Raw genomic sequence first — 16,610 nt, 5'->3', positions numbered from 1 at the left:
CCCAGACTTACCATCCAGCGCATGTTTTTGGGCGAATTTAAAGAATGTTGAATATCTGGCTGGGAGGGAGCAAGATCTATTGCTAGAGATAGGTGTTGCAGGGATATGCTAGAGGTCTTAAGTGCCCAAAGGCACATAGAGGATAAGTAAGTAAGTATGTGACACTAATAAAATATATTCTCATTGCATAAATACAAGATTGATTAATGCTAAGAAAGTAATATGCATTCATGATGCAATAAGGTTCTAAGATTTGTTCTTCTGGCTGATAAAATAATCTTTTGTTAAACATTGACATTTTATATTAATTTTATTAATATTTTAAAATGCAATTTTTACAACTGTATATACAAATTTATTTTATTGATTTTAGCACAAAATATAAGGATCCAACAGTTTATTCAACTTTTCCATACAGGTACACTGACCCATTCCCAGTAGAAAGAATTAGCTGCATAAAGATAAAAAAAGTAAAATAATTTAAATTCAATTTTAAGTACAAACTAAATCTAATTTGATGTTATCTTGTAATCTTAAGTATATTTAGTGGAGAGATATGGTAGCTATTTTTTTATTTAGTTTTTAAAAAAAAAATTCAAATGAAATAAAATTAAGAAAGGTCACTGTGACACCTTTCGAATAACTTGTGTTTCCTTGAAACACAAGTCATGAGAACATAGTATGAACAAAGATATGAGAATTTGTATATGTTTAATTTAAAAAGAAAACTTGGGGAGAAATTTTAAGGATCGTAAAAATTTTCATAAGTATGAATATAAGTTATAAATGCAACACATTTACTAGAGAATGTCAAGCAATATGAATTTCAAAAAAAAATTTTTTTTTTTTAAAAGGTTATCAGATTCATAGGTTTTCTATGGAAAAATTAATTTTATATGTTCTTTTATTTTACAAATTGAAAAGGTAGTAACTTATAAAAAGTAAATCTTTAAACAATATTTGTTTATTCTTCATATTTTGGTTGAAGATTTTTTTTTAATAAAAAGAATAATAAAAGGAAATGTCGAAGATTGAAATTTTTTAACCTGAAATTAGATTATAATTAAAAAAAAAAAAATTATTTTACTTGAGACTGTCAAATAACATTTTATCTTGTTATGATTATATACCAGTAATAATTTTCCCAAACGATTGTGTAAAAACTAAAATTGAATGATTGCATATCTGGAATTTCTAATTGAAGAACTAATCATAAAACAATGACAAACAACCAAATGTTCAACTCGGTTATAAAATTTATTTCAACCTCAATAATGTAACAATAACACATATTCTCTACTTTTCTTGTGGGTTGTCATTGTTTCAGAAATCCTTTAATTGTTTCAATTTTTGCATAACTAATTAATCAAAACCTTTCCAAGAGAACATTGAAATGCATACTTTAGAGGAAGTCACTTATTATTGCACTTAGGTTAAGAATAATTTTTTAAACCTTTTTTTTCTTAGTTTAATTATTTGCACATTCAAAGTATGGAAACATTGTTTTTAGCAACAACAACAAAAAAAACAACAACTTATTTCTTAAAAATAATATTTCAATTTTTTACTTTTTTAAATTAATTACATATCAGAAAGGTTTAGATTTGATTATTTGTAAAATGGATGCACAGGGAGTTCTAAACATTCTCACGAATTTAAACATATGCATAGAATGATATATTTTTAATTGCTTACCTGCGATTTAGGAGTAAAAACTGCACTTGTGAAGACATCAACTTGAGGCTCACTTATTTTTTCTACATAACTTAGTTGACGTAAATCATAGATGTATACCTACAAAACAATCTTTATGTACATCAAAATGTATCTTATTCATATTTACAGGAGTCTACAAATCTTGGTAGCCACAACGCCAAACACATTGTAACTGATGAAAAAAGTTGTTACCCTAGTTCCCATTCCATAGCATCCTCTTAAAAATCTATCCTTGTTTAAAAAAAATTAAGCATTTTTGTTGAACCTTAAATATATATATTATACAGGCAGGGCATGTCAGAAATGTAAAATTGTAGGAGCCAACATGCTATCTAGTGGAAAGTTGCATAACTTTGATTAAAATTTTTAAAAAAAAATGAAATTTAAATTTTGGTTAAATTCATTATAATTTACTACGCATCATTCTAATCAAAAGCAAATGTGTTGAAATCATAAAATTTTAGAGATGCATATACAATGATTTAAATTTTATACTGTCACACCTATTTTAAATATTACATCAGTTAAGGTTATAAGAAATCTGGTACTGTTAAATACAAAAATATCATTATAACTCGAAATACTGATTTCTGCATGTTTTTGGTCTGTGATTTATTGCTACCATATTATGCTAACATTTTTAGCTAATTAAGAGTCATGTCTAATTTTAATTAAACATCACAGAGCAAAAGCCTTTTTTTTAAAAGATTAATCTTTTTAAACTTTAAATCTTGAAATAAATATCTGGAAATAAACTCTAAAACGAGGCGCAGTGCGCAAAATAGAAAACGAAAGACAATTATTAGCTTTTGATCTTCTAATCGAATTTTCATTGCTGAGATGCAATCATAATGTTTCGAGGGAGTAATCTTATATACACTAATTAATTTGTGCAGACGATATTTTAAATTACAAAATTCTATTCAACAACAAATAATTCTCTGAATAAACATGCCCTTTTTTTCTTGACTGATTTGAAGCCTAAAATGGAGGTGGCCAATCTGCAAAAGGAAAGTGGTTGAAAATTTGTGCCCTTAACTACTTACCATTATCATGCCAAATAGTATAAAAAAAAATCATATTTGTAAATTTTCATTATTCAAATACGATTCAAAATTCTATAAAACTGTTAATTTAAAATTACATAGTTAAAAATTAAAATTTTTTTGAGCTTTTTAAAATAATTATAAAATTAATTATTTTTATTTAAATTTTATATTTTGTATGCACGAGTTTTATAATTATGTGCTTAGTTTGTCTGAATATTTTAAATAATTCCCGACCTATGTTGAAATACGCGAAAAGTTTAATTAAAGGGACAGAAACTTTCTACTGTTCTCCTGTCTAAATTATAGGAATCATATTTTCCAGATTGGGGTTACAACCCAATATTAAGTGACAAGGATTCGAATCAGTTGAGAAACTGAACACACAAGGTACTTTTTTTATGTCTGATTTTGCAACTTAAAATATCGTCTGCACAAATATTTTAGCTTATTTAAGGTAAAACCCCTGAATAATTATTAATATTGCAACTTAATATTGATAAAATGAAATCATTATACCAAAAGGTAATAAGTTTTCTTTTTTACTATAGTTGAAACTTTAAATTTTCTTACCCTGTTCTACTATTTAGAAAGACAGAAGGGTGGGATAGTTAAGAGGCATAAGTAATTTTCTTAAAAAAGTATAAACTCATAATTCGAAATTATAAACAAAGATTTTTCTTCATAAATTTTTTTTTTAACAATGTTTGTTTTCAGAAATAAGAAACGCTTAAAAATGGTGCCTACTGATTTGTCTTCACTTCCTGTTGCAATGTATTTTCCACAAGGAGAAAAAGAAGCTGTGCATGGAAATACACGGCATTTGTGTTCTTTGTAGCTGAGAACTGACCTAAAAGCAGTTTAAAATAATGTAAGTTATAAGAATAATAACGTAGCTAAAGTAATAAATACATAATTGTATTTAACACAAATTTATAGACAAAAAACTTGAAACTTACTGTTTTGTTCTTAAATCCCACAATTTTATGCCATCAATTAAAGCTGATGTCAAAAATAAGTCATAATTTTGCAATTCTTGAGTAATAAAAGGTGAGCCCTGAAATAATTTTATAAATTTCAAATTAATTAATGATATCATTTATTATTAACTAGTTTAATTAAATTTTTTCAGAAATGATTAATTTATTAGTGAACTGTTGTATTTGAACACAGTCGTTCGAAAAGATTACTACAATCTTTTTGGATTCGAAAAACAATAATTATATTTATTGTGACAAAAATGGTGCAAGTAGTTTAAAAATAAAATTTATATTATCTGTAAATAATTGATAAATCAGCCATTTGAATCACTATTTAAAAAATAAGTAGATTATGTACAATAATTTGCCCTAGCAATTGAGAGTTTCAAGGACTGTGCTTTACAATAAAATCATTACAACACCCCCCCCCNTTATAACTCTCCCCCCCCCCCCCAAAAAAAAAAAAACTAATAAAAACCACCCAAAATTACAGAAAAATTGCATTGGGTATGTAACTTTCTCACTTTAAAAAAAAAAATTAAATGTTAACATTTGCCATGTCATTAAATGTTTACAGTAATAATGTTTTAGATCATGATCATTCCAATCGAAAGAGGATGTTTTGTTCTACGGTAATTTATACTCTGTTTTTTTTTTTTTTTTTTTTTGGATTTAATTTATGCTAATCTTTAAAATGGAATGTCAAATTGTGAAAAATTAGTATTCTGACACCACCTTCTTGTTTTTAATCAAGGCTCTAAGGCTCCAAAAGCTGCTTGCGACATTTATGCTGTGTATAGAAAGGGTATTGCATAAAGAACTGCTCTTGATTGGTATCTTCGTCTTCTTTCAATGCATTACAGCCATTGGCAACTACATGCGCAGATAGGACTAGACAGCCTTCGCTATCTGGTCCTATCAAGGCTCTTCCAGTTTCCTTTATTTACTATATGAAAGTCCTTCTTTACCAAGTCAAACCATTTAATTAGTGGTTTTCCTTGTTTTCTGTTACCTAAGGGATTAGTACGAGTGAGCTTTTTTTCCTTGGTTTGTATTATCATATGGGAATAGATTGTATACAGTATGAGAAGTTGGAAAATTTTACCTCAAGGACGCACCTTGTTCTGGTTGCTCAGTTGAGCTCGATTAAACTTAATTTTTGCACAAAAATTCGCATCTAATGATAAGGGGACTGGTAGATAAAAAGGAATGCTCCCACACTTTAAACTTTAGAAAAAAAATTACTTATGTGCCAATCAAATACTAGTTCTTCTAAATGTCAGAATATTACAACAATGTTATCAAGCTAATTAATAATTTTGCCGAATACACTGCATTGAATTGTTGATTATAATTTTTTTTCAATAAACTTACCTCATTAATTGCAATTACATGAGGAGGTTTAGAACCTGCAGCTTCTGAATGCCAAACAACTTTTCCAACAGTCATATCCAAGACGTCTATGCATTTAGATGTTCCTGCACTCAGAACTAGATATTATTTAGGTTAAGAAAAATTATAATAATAATTCAGCAAGAATGCTGTCGATATTTTTGATACAAAAAATCTTTTTCTTTTTTTAATTACCTTATATTCATCATTCATCACCATCTAATTTGGCTTATCTAAGAAATCCTTTTCCATACGGCAACTGATGACAAAGATTCACACAAAACACAAAAATTTAGAATTGCCAGACCAGCAAAATAAATAGATTTTCCTAATAATAAGAATAATCTATATAAAAAATTACGAAAATTTTATTTAAATAATAAAACTTGCATCTTTAAAATTTAATTCTAGACATTAGTTGAATTAATAAAGGACATAAATTTTTTTATTATCCTCAGTAAAAACGCAAATAGTATGGTTATCAATTTATTAAATTTTTTTAGTTTAGTATTTCTTTGCTGGAAACCTATTTTAGATAAAATTGATTAATTATATTTTTATTAAGAAGGTTTTTTTTTTTTGCCTTATTGAGGAGGGGGAGATGAGAAAAATAGGTTTTAAACAAACATTCTGAAAAATCACACAATTTATTAATAATTTAGAATTTGGGATCCCTCTTATATTTGGCGTTTTGAAAATAAACCAAGAATTAATCATGCAGTAAATAAAAGTTTTGGTAATCCAAAAATTACATACTGAATTAACAGCAAAAGATATCATGTTAACTTGAAACTAGGCTTTAGCAAAACCAAATGAAAATTATCGCCAAACCATGGAACCCCTGAATCTACATCTTAACCCATATACTTTTTTAAAGGAAATTTGAAATATGAAAAGGATATTAGAAAAATATTGATTTACAGCAGCAAATGAAGTGATCTGCTTTGATTCCAGAGGTATTTTTTTCAACAACTTCAGGGTGCTTTTGTTGACAATACTAAAATATAAAAACAAAACAATTTACACAATTGAATAGCTGTATACCCAAAAGGCTTCAGTCCTGCTAAATACTGTTCAAGAAAGCTATAAATAAAATTATTTTCTCCTTTTCCCATAAATTTGAAACAAATCTGGGGAAAATGCCTATAGTGAGATGTCACCACAGTTAGCAGGACTGAATCACATTTTGCATGCAGTGATTCATTTTCAAAATAGAGAGTTTTAAAAATATATACCGATGTGAATCCATAATTGAAGATTTTGGTGCAAAAAAGAGGTATCTCTATAGTCAATAAAACCAGATCTCTTCACATTAAGAAAAAAGAAGGAAAAAAAGTGTTTTTATATATTTTGAATAACAAAATAATTAATGTCTGGAACAAAAAATTTCTGGCATCAAATGAGATTATTTGTTTTTACAGCAAAATATTACATTCAAATCAAAACATTGAAATATGAAGAAACCTCATTTTTGCAGCAAACTCCATAATTAGAAATCGTGCAAACACAAGCAAATGATAATGTAAAAAATCTACAAAAAGCCCTAAATGTTGCAAAAATATTTTTAAAAAAGCTTTAAAAATGGAAAAATTCCCTTAAACAAGAATTTCATTTTAAAATAGAATTTTTTTCTGAAGTTTACATAAAATTGTATTAAATGTACATTAAGTTCAACTCACTTAGATTAAGTACTGATTTAATAAAATCCCAGACTTAAAGAGAAAATGAATCCTTAATTAAATGTTAAAAAGTTTACACAAAATCCTATTATTATGAACAACACTGAATTTTATTAGAAATTTTGCATAAACCTTTAAAAAATTTTGAGTACCAGAAGTTATCAGAATTTTTTTTGACAGTTCAGGAAATTTTATTTCCTTTCAAAAAGGGTTTAAAATCACTCCCGTGGTTCAATTAATTAAAAAATTATATGTCGATTGAAAGTGTGAAATTATTCATTCCTCTTGCCATGAATCACACGAAATTGCATTAATTAAAAAAAAAAAAGTTGCTCTGCAAACTATTAAATAGTTTCTATACCTACTGTTACTCATATATAATAAAATGGAAAATAGTTTTCAGAAGTAATATATTTTTCGAAATCATGGCAATAACAGTTGTAGAGGAAGTATATAAATCAAATAAAAGTAATAATTCATAATCTTAAAAGCTGAAAAAAAAAATTATTTTAAGATATTTATTTAATTTATTATAATAATATATTATTAATACCTTTTTATACCAGTTTTTTGTATATCTATTTCATAATCAAATAAATGCAGTTTATTTCCAGAGGCAGCTAAAAGGAAGCGATCAAGATAATAGAATTGAGCATCCATAACATCTTCTTCAAAACAAAACCTTTGCTGAAAAATTAAACAGAAGTGTAATGAAATTGATTTTTAAATATAAATCATAATGCTGTATAAACTTAAAATATGATAAATAATTCAAAAGGTATGGTAATATAAAAAGTACATTATGATGGCAAAACTGACTCTGAAGAAAAAAGTAAAAATACCATAAAAATATACAGACCAAGAAAACATTAATATTAATGCGATGTGTAATGGAAATTTTTTTTTGCTCAAAGCAGTTAAAAGAATAAGAAAAATAATACATGTTTATTCAAAATAAATGAAATAAAATTGAAAAAAAAAATAAATAAATAAATTAATGAAATAATAATATGCAAAAAAACAAACAAACATTGACATACAATATGTGGAAAGAGAAAACAATACTCTGAGACAATTCATCAAATAAAAAATTTAAAATTGTGCAATTTAGATACTGTAAAAAATGGATGTTGGAATTTTGTCTGCTTTGTTTTTTCAGCACTGTTTTTATGTTCTACAACTTTTGCAAAGAGTTATAACATTTAGTGATTTTTTTTTATTTTATTATAAATTTATTAGTTGTAAACAGAAAATTATTAATAATACAAAATGAAAACCAAGGAAATCAAAACAAATTTTAAAAAAAATGCATAATTGGGATGTATACATATATATTGTAATGTACTCTGCCTGGAAACTCAGAAAATAACCTGTTAGTGGTATTGAATCAGCCATGTGCATCTAATTATTTCTATGTTTGATTAATAAAGTTATCTTTTGGTCAATATATCTGTTTACATATCTACCTTATATGATAGCCCTGTCAATTTGAAATAGTCAAAACCATTTCTTGTTTAAATGAACAAAAATGCTAGCACAAAACAAATAGGTCAAAAAATGATGTTATAACCAATCTAAATAGAAATAATTGTAAATTATAAGTACAGTGCACGAAATAAAAAACGCCCTAAATAACTTTTGATCTAATGATTGGATTTCATGTACTGGATTCCATCTAAATGGTGCACAGTGACAAGGTATGCCTCAAATATGCTATTTAATCAGTCTAGACGATATTTTAAGTTACGAAATCAGACACAAAAACCTTCCTTTCTTTGATGGATTTGAATTCTTGACCCTCAAAATATGAAAGGGAGGGACGGCAATCGCAATAGTTCGGCAAGGACCCTTTAATGTTAATTCTTTTTTTTTTTTTGAATTAAAGCGAATATATAACACAATTATAAAATTCGTTTATCCAAGTTATTAAATGGTAAAAATATTTTTTAACAATAATTTATTATTATTTTATTTAATAATAGTCGAAAAAGTTTTGACTAGTAAGGTATACCAGTTTTTACATCACTTTAAAGAATGTAAATTTAAATGGCAAAATATAAAATTTGAACGAAATGGGGAGAATAATTCTTGAGAAAAATGTAAATGTATGACTTTTTAAAATTTTATAACTCGGAAACAATGACCGATTGCGCTAAAATTTTATATTTTGCCACTTAAAATGACGTTCTTTAAAATGATGTATAGATTAGTAAACCTTACAATTCAAATTTTTTCAACTATTAATAATTAAATAAAATATATTATAATTATTAAATAAAATATTAAATAATTATTATATAAATATTAAAAAATAATTTTTGCTTTAACAGGGTGGCCACTCAAATCAGATTTCAAATTTCTCTGATTTTTCCAGGTTTTCCAGATAAAAATCTTAAAATTTCCAGGTTTTAGTTTCTTTATTCTAATAAAGTGTAGGCCAGAAAAGTGCCTATATTATAAAATATTTTATTCAAAATGTTATTTTCTTAACATATCTTGAAAAAAATAATTTATTTTGACAATTTGGCAAGATTTTTTATTCATTTTTTAATGTTTTGGTACAAAATTTTGAATCAAAAATCATATATTGACCAACAAAAGAGTAAAATTAAATATTAATATATAGTTAGTTCTTAAAAAAAAAACTTTTTTTAAAATTAAAATATGTTATAAAAGGTTAAAATGAAATAGAAAAAATTCGCATTAATGCAACAATTTGTCGATAAACATTGCTGTTAGCGATGGTAAAAAAAAAATTTGTGATTAGTTGGCTTGCTGAGAAAAAATAATTCACAGATTTCTTTTAATGGGAATACAAAAGCTTTCAGAAAAAGAGTGCAATATAAAATCTATTATTATAATTAAATTATAACCAACTAATTTTTGGTTAAAAATACAAAAACATTTTGCCAAAATGGGAAAAAATTACCACGAAATCATTGAAACAAACTTAAGCCATAAATGGATTCAGCCCAAGGACAGAATTAAAAAACAGAAGCTAATATCCTAATCCCTTCTTCCACCTTCATCACAATCTTTCCTAAATTGCACAGTTCATAGCGGTCAAAGGTTTCCACATTCGTTTAGCAACAGTGGGAGAATTTTATGTGGCATTCTAGTTTAACAGAACTGTAATGGAGCAAATTTTGATGCAAGCAAAGTATTGTTAAGTTCACGATATTTCAACTGCTTGGAGATACATTTCCGTTTAAAAAAAGTGGGTATAATGGATGAAATAATTTAAATTAAGAAAATTAGTAAATAATAATAATTTAAATTAGTGAAATTAAAAAAATTTCCAGCTTTTCTTTAAAATTCCCTGATTTTTCCAGGTTTTTATCCAAATTTCCCAGATTTTTCCAGTATAAAAAAAATTCCCTGATAATTCCAGGTTTTCAAGGTTTTCCAGGTGGGTGGCCACCCTGTTTAAATTATCCTTAGATAAACGAACTGTATAATTGCGTGCAAAATTTTTTCGATTTTGTTTTCAAGATACAGCAAAATATGCAAAATAAATAAAAAAGAAAACTAATATTAGGGGGTCAAAACTTTTGACCGCTGTCCTTACCAAACTACTAGGACAATATTTTCGAGATTGCAGCTACCCCCATATTTTTAGAGTCAAGAAACCGAATCTGACGAAAGAAGGTATGCTTATTCAGAATAAGTATGTTTTTGTGTCTGTTTTCATAAATTAAAAAGTCTGCACTGATTAATTAGCGGTCATACACATGAATCTTTATGATTGAATCTTAGTACGTGAAAATCCGATCATTAGAACACAAGTCAATCAGGGTGTTGCATTTTTATTTTGGGCACTGTACATATCATGTCCACTAGCCCCGGACTATTTTTTGACATCTTATTGCAAAATTTATGTGAATCATTTTATTAAATAACTATCATTATTTATAATTTTACGGACGAAATCAGAAGATATTTACAAGGTATAAGATATTTTTGATTGCTTTTTTTGAGGTTATATTTTCCTAAGTTTCACTTTTTAATGCCAAATTATTTGTTACATTCAAATTCTTACTAAAACGCAGTTAACATATAGTGTAAAACTTAACATATAGAGAAACGGTTTTCCTCTGAAATGTAAAGCAGAAAGTTTCTAGTCACTTAAAATTTCAAGTAATAATCCTCATTTTCAATCATAATTACTTCCGCACAGTTACAAAAATAATTAAAATTGTGACAAACAACTGTGTGTGAGTTTTATTATGATAATTTTCTCCTTGCAAACCCTTTTTTTTTAATTTGAAAAATGTTAGTTTTTAAAATTAACTTTAGAACTTTCTTCCTTATCGTTAGGCATGTAACTACCGTAGAGATTTGAGAGCTCTAGCTAATCATAAATTGTTCAAAAGTTTTAATTCAAGATTTTAGCTAAACATACCAGAACGAGTTAATAAAAAATAAATAAAAGAACTAAGTAACTGTGACATTTAATTAACATATATATAATTATTACTTTTAAATTTCTTAAATTATTTTCACCACAATACAAACCTTTGTAGAAAGAGAATTTTTCCCCTGACCTATGACTAGCAAAGGAACTTGTTTATATTTTTCAAAATCCCACAGTTTTACTGTTTTATCATTTCCACTGGTAATTATTAGTCTCCCAGAGTGACTCCATTTTCCACTGTTAATTTCTCCAGAATGACCTATGAAATTATTGGCTGTTCATTATAAATGATATGTACTAACAATTAGCTATGATTTTTAACAAATTATCTCTATCCAAATAAAGGTAGAGTATAACTTGTGCTACGCATAAATAAAGTTAAAGAATGTGAACAAAGCACAAATAATAGCACAAAAATGGAACAACACAAAATAACAGAAGAAAATTCTCCATGCATTCAAGGTATAGTAATTAATCCCCAAAACACCTTGTTCTTATCTTCTTTTATTTGATTATCTTGTTCGAGTTTGTTCCTTTCACTCTATTGGTCGAACGACTTTTTTCCTTACTGCAACTTGTTTTTCTCATGTTTTCTTCTGTCATTTTGCGTTTTGAGACTGAGAAAGGTTCTTGTTTATAGAATTAAAACTACAGTTGATCCAGTTTTGGGTAAAAATGTATGTTATTTAGCTCGAATTAAATTTTCTATAGTTTAAAAAATCAATCAGCACGAAGTGAGATAAAATTGTTGCCAGAAAGTGAATTAGAATAAAATGAAGAAAATAGAGTATCGATATTTCAAAAATCTCATTTAAGCATAAAATAAATAGCTGGCAACAATTAACAAATCTTGAAAAGTAAGAAAACTTTTGTTTGATAAAAAACACAAAACAGTTTTTATGAAAGGTTGACAAAAATGGCAATTATAGACAAAGAAACACTATTAAATTAACTATGATTACCGTGAAAGGAATTTAGATCTTTATAACAGGGTGGCTAAAATAAAATCAGCCGATAAAAAAAGAAATAAATTTGCTCATTGGATTGCTTATAATACTTGATGCTTTTACTGTTTATACAAAACTCCACAAAGCATATTATCAGCAACCATACCTTTTCTTTGAGTCGATTTTATTTCGTCTAAGTAAAAATTACTTGTTCTTTATGTTAGTTATTCGATATCATAAATTCTAAGTAACAAATAATACAGAATTTTATATTTTTATAAGCATAAAAATTATAATCTTCAACACAAATTAGAAATAGGTTAAATACACAGTTTGAAGCATTTCAAAATTTTAACTAAAGCTGAAATAAGTTCAACGTCATGATTGAATCAACAAAAGAAACTTTCAGTAAAAAAATTGGGTCCAAGCATAATCTTTAATGAAGTAGTTGCATTTATGTTTTAAGGCCAAAGATTACCACTTTAATAATTTTCAAATAATTCAGTCCTAACAGTAAGCAATTATTTTCCAAGATTTTGTTTCAAGTAACTAGATAAATTAAGGCCCAAAATATTTTTTGTTACCATGCAATTGATTTTAGTCTATATCAAAATAAATATTTTTCAATATAAGACGACTTTATGGAATAGTTTTAAATTTATAAATATCTAAACTGACTTGGAGGAGTGTTATTGTTTTAATTGTAAATTTAAATTTGTAAAATAGTTTGATTCTAAAAAAATAGTCATTTTTTTCTGAAATTTTCTTCAGAAAGCATGTTTACACAGTTAAGAAAATTATCATCAGGAAGAAATAATACAGTAAAAAAGCTTACAACTGGTTGTGTGGTGCAGCTTCATAGTCTTTTTCATAACTTTGAAAATATTTATATAACCTTCTTTAGCTGGGCAGGCAGCATGCATCCCATCAACTAAAAATTTAACGAGTATAAATCAAAATGTTTGCATTAATTTTCTTGAATGTAAAAATTTTAAATAAATAAATACCTGTTGCTTGAAGGTAAGAAAGAGTAGGCATTTCTAGTGATTCAATTTTATCTAGCTGTTTCAAGTTGGTGTAGCTTATTTCTTTATTTTCATTATAAAAACTTCTAAGAGGAAACATTTATATCAAACATTTGTAAAATTAAGCAAATGAATTTGTGAAAACATATTGCAAAGAATAATTAAGGAAATAAGTAAAATATGTATATGTTACCACTAAAATATGAAAGTCGTTAGTATGCATATTACCTAGCTATTCTATAAATTAACTAGGGTGATCCATTAAAGCTTGAAAAATCAAGGGTTTTGAACAGTTTACCTAGATAATGTGCACACTAACAGTCTCTGTATCGTTAAAGTTCAAAAGTTTACTTCTCTCTTTCTGCGAACTAATTAGTTGATTATATTGACTTGGTTCTTTAGATACCAAAATATAAATCAATGATATGTTAATTTACTTAATTGTAATAGTATTTAAACCGTTTGATTCTTTGCACTATATCTTTTTAAACTGATTAATGATTGATTCAATAAGTTAGTTGATTGTTTGATTGTAGTAACATAATTTTCTAGATAGCAAGAATAAATAAATAACTCTATGTTAATTTAAGTGTATAGAAACGTTGTTGTTGTCCCAGAAAATATTTTATTTTCACTTAAATGAGCGTCAACTAGGTAATGTGCAGATTATCTAGGTAGTTCAAAGATTACCCTAGATAATTTGAGCACTTTAATGGATCACCCTAATTAATCTGCACATTATCTAGGTAATCTGTAAAAAAAAAACGATTTTTACATTTTAGAGGCAACTTATAATACATCAATAAATATTTACACAAATAATTAAAATTCTAAAAAGATGACATTAAATTTATATTTCTGATAAAAACTATCCTACGTTTGATACTCTTTGGAAAATAAATTTATGTAACAAGTCAGCTTACCATATTCAGGAAACTTTTAACTATTAATTAGCATTTCAACAAGAGGAGGGATAAGAGCAAGGATAAAATAAAATAAATCCAAAGTTTTGTTCTCTATTTTAATATATTTCTGATATTCTGAGGAAAATATAGCTACTTTGATTAGTGTAATAAAACTGTAATTAACTTCTGTTGAGATCAACTATTTTTTTTAAAATTAAAAATAATATCTTTGAATGAAAAGAACAATTACAAATTTATATTGACAATCACTTAGAGAATATAGACTAATAGAAGATGTGATTAAAAACTACTAAATTTGGTTTACAGATGAGTACTCGAAAAATAAAAATATTTGAAGATGTAATTAACTTCTATATCTCGAAAACGTTGTTATGTTAATAAAATGTTTTTCCCCTTGTCATTACATATTCACATAATATTAATTCCTATGTCGAAGAGAACCCCTTTGTTCTCAAAACCTTGTTATGTCAAATATTTTTCGAAATAGAAAATGAATTTATTTTGGAAAAATCACTGTGTAAGTTTATTGTAAATCAATTCTTTTCGCTTTAATGCATAATTATTTTTATCTTACTTTCATAAATAAAATTATCCTTGCATATTTATGCTTAATAGTCAACTATCATTGCATACATAAATTATTAGTAGTCATTCTTTATTTTTCTTGACTCTACTTTTTAGAGAATTATTTTAGAATATATTTTTCCACTTTTCAGAACATATTTATCTCCAAACTTGTTATCTCAAAATTTTTTTAGCATCCTTTCAACTGTGATATATTGAGAGTATTTTTTTAAGGCTTTGTCATCAAATGGAATGATGCTTTTTTGTGAATACTGTGTTGAATATTTGTTACAGTTATTCATGTCTGTTAGGTTAATTTTTATGCACCCTTCATGTTAATAATGAAAATGACAAAAAATGTCTATAAGAAGAAAAGCCACAGTTTTTTAAAATGAAAGGTTTTGCAATAATACATTCTAATATTAGAAAAGTTATTCTGAATGCTGCATTGTCTTGCCTCTTAAAAATATGTGAAAGTTGAGAATTAATGATTTGTTAAACAAACTTAATAAAGTTTTTCTTTTTTTAAAATATTTAACCTATTTGTTTGTTTTAAAGTTCAGACACTTATTTTAATAATTCATAGTTTAAAAGTAATGCTTTGATTTAAGTTTTAAGCACACAAACTATAAGGATTTTTTATTTTTATTTTTTTATCTTTCATGGTGAAAGAGCTTTTACCTTGAAGAGGCTAGCAAGAACAATGCACTAACATTAATGCTATAAAGCAAAGTATGATTAAGTAATAGTACTTAACTTTTTGTACTAAGTTATTTCAGAATATGATATTAGGAAAAATACTGACTCTTTAATATCTGATATTGATCCACATGATCTTGGAGTTAAGCAGCTCAAAGATTTACTCTTACTCACTTTGGACAGTTGTGGTTGAAATAACTTCACAGTTCTGAAAAGAAGTTCATAATATAAATAAAAGGGAAGTATAAGCATAATCAAGACAAATGCATTATTTAATTCATTACCTTTAAAAAAATTAAGCAACTTCATCAGGTATTATTTGAAATTGCACATTATTAAACTGATATTTTAAAAGAGAAAGTTGTTTAAAAATTAATGCGAACAATAATCTTCAGAACTATTTGAAGAAAAAGTAAAAAATATAACATACAAACAAAATAATAAACAATGTGTCCTATTTCCTTTTTTTTTGTATAAAGTTTAATTTTTTGTATCTCGAAAAAATGGAGCAATGAAAGCTTAAATTATTGTTATGTTTCTGTTTTCATGAGAAGTTGATTATAACATATTTAAAACGTAAAGCAGAACAAAAAATTATGAAAATCTTAAATTGAAGACTAAGATTTTATTATTTTGATAATTTGATCTAGAGCTATAGTCATAATGCCAAGCCTAATGTGTCAATAGAAAGTTTGAAATTAAAGAACAGTTATTTTTATACTGTCTGATAAAAGCTAAATACATGCACCCACATAATTTTTAAAAAAGGTAATTTCAAATTCACTTAAAAAGCATGTTTATTAAAAAAAGTATATTTTTATTTCTATTCACAAATACTGAATAATAGTTAAGATTGAAGCACTAATGTCATGTTAAGAAAATCCCTACCACAATGATCAGTTTGTAATCCATGGGGTCATGGTGGTTAAAGGCTTCGTCACAATTTCGAGATTAACAGCATATAGTGACTGCTTTTATATTTCAGCAAGCTCATATCTATCCTTCTGAAGTTTCAGGATAAAACCAGGCAGGGTGCAGAGCCAAATCTTTCAACAAAAAATAAGCACCTTTTAAGTACTTTTTAAGCACTCAAAAAATATTTTTAATCACTATATTTATTAAAAAAATGGAAAATAATTTTTAAAGACTTTATATGATCAAGATAAAGTAAGGCAAAACATCTAAAACGATTGGCGCTTTCATACGCTATAGATCGACGGTA

At 26.3% G+C, this 16,610-nt stretch overlaps 1 protein-coding gene across 5 annotated transcripts in view; it reads right to left on the bottom strand.

Annotated features, from left to right (window-relative positions):
- Positions 1 to 291: 291 nt before the first annotated feature.
- The window catches only part of LOC107448647 (WD repeat-containing protein 27), a 28,648-nt gene continuing 12,329 nt past the window's right edge, over positions 292 to 16,610 (bottom strand). For 2 of the 5 annotated variants that reach the window (XM_071182199.1, XM_071182198.1), the window contains 11 exons: positions 15,495 to 15,596; positions 13,182 to 13,285; positions 13,010 to 13,105; positions 11,329 to 11,486; positions 7,367 to 7,500; positions 6,037 to 6,131; positions 5,117 to 5,238; positions 3,722 to 3,819; positions 3,510 to 3,612; positions 1,696 to 1,794; positions 292 to 451 (listed from right to left, as the gene is read on the bottom strand). In XM_071182199.1, coding sequence (XP_071038300.1) covers positions 398 to 451; positions 1,696 to 1,794; positions 3,510 to 3,612; positions 3,722 to 3,819; positions 5,117 to 5,238; positions 6,037 to 6,131; positions 7,367 to 7,500; positions 11,329 to 11,486; positions 13,010 to 13,105; positions 13,182 to 13,285; positions 15,495 to 15,596 — 1,165 coding nt within the window. In that variant the 3' untranslated portion in view covers positions 292 to 397. Of the gene's footprint in view, positions 452 to 1,695; positions 1,795 to 3,509; positions 3,613 to 3,721; positions 3,820 to 5,116; positions 5,241 to 6,036; positions 6,132 to 7,366; positions 7,501 to 11,328; positions 11,487 to 13,009; positions 13,106 to 13,181; positions 13,286 to 15,494; positions 15,597 to 16,610 lie in introns of those variants that run through there. The other 3 variants (XR_011636986.1, XR_011636988.1, XR_011636987.1) reach the window with 3 other exon arrangements.

The sequence above is a fragment of the Parasteatoda tepidariorum genome, chromosome 6 (genome assembly GCF_043381705.1).
Source record: "Parasteatoda tepidariorum isolate YZ-2023 chromosome 6, CAS_Ptep_4.0, whole genome shotgun sequence".
NCBI classification, from domain to species: Eukaryota; Metazoa; Arthropoda; class Arachnida; order Araneae; family Theridiidae; genus Parasteatoda; species Parasteatoda tepidariorum.
Note: the sequence above shows the minus strand (reverse complement) of the source record. Positions and strands in the feature narration are given on the sequence as shown.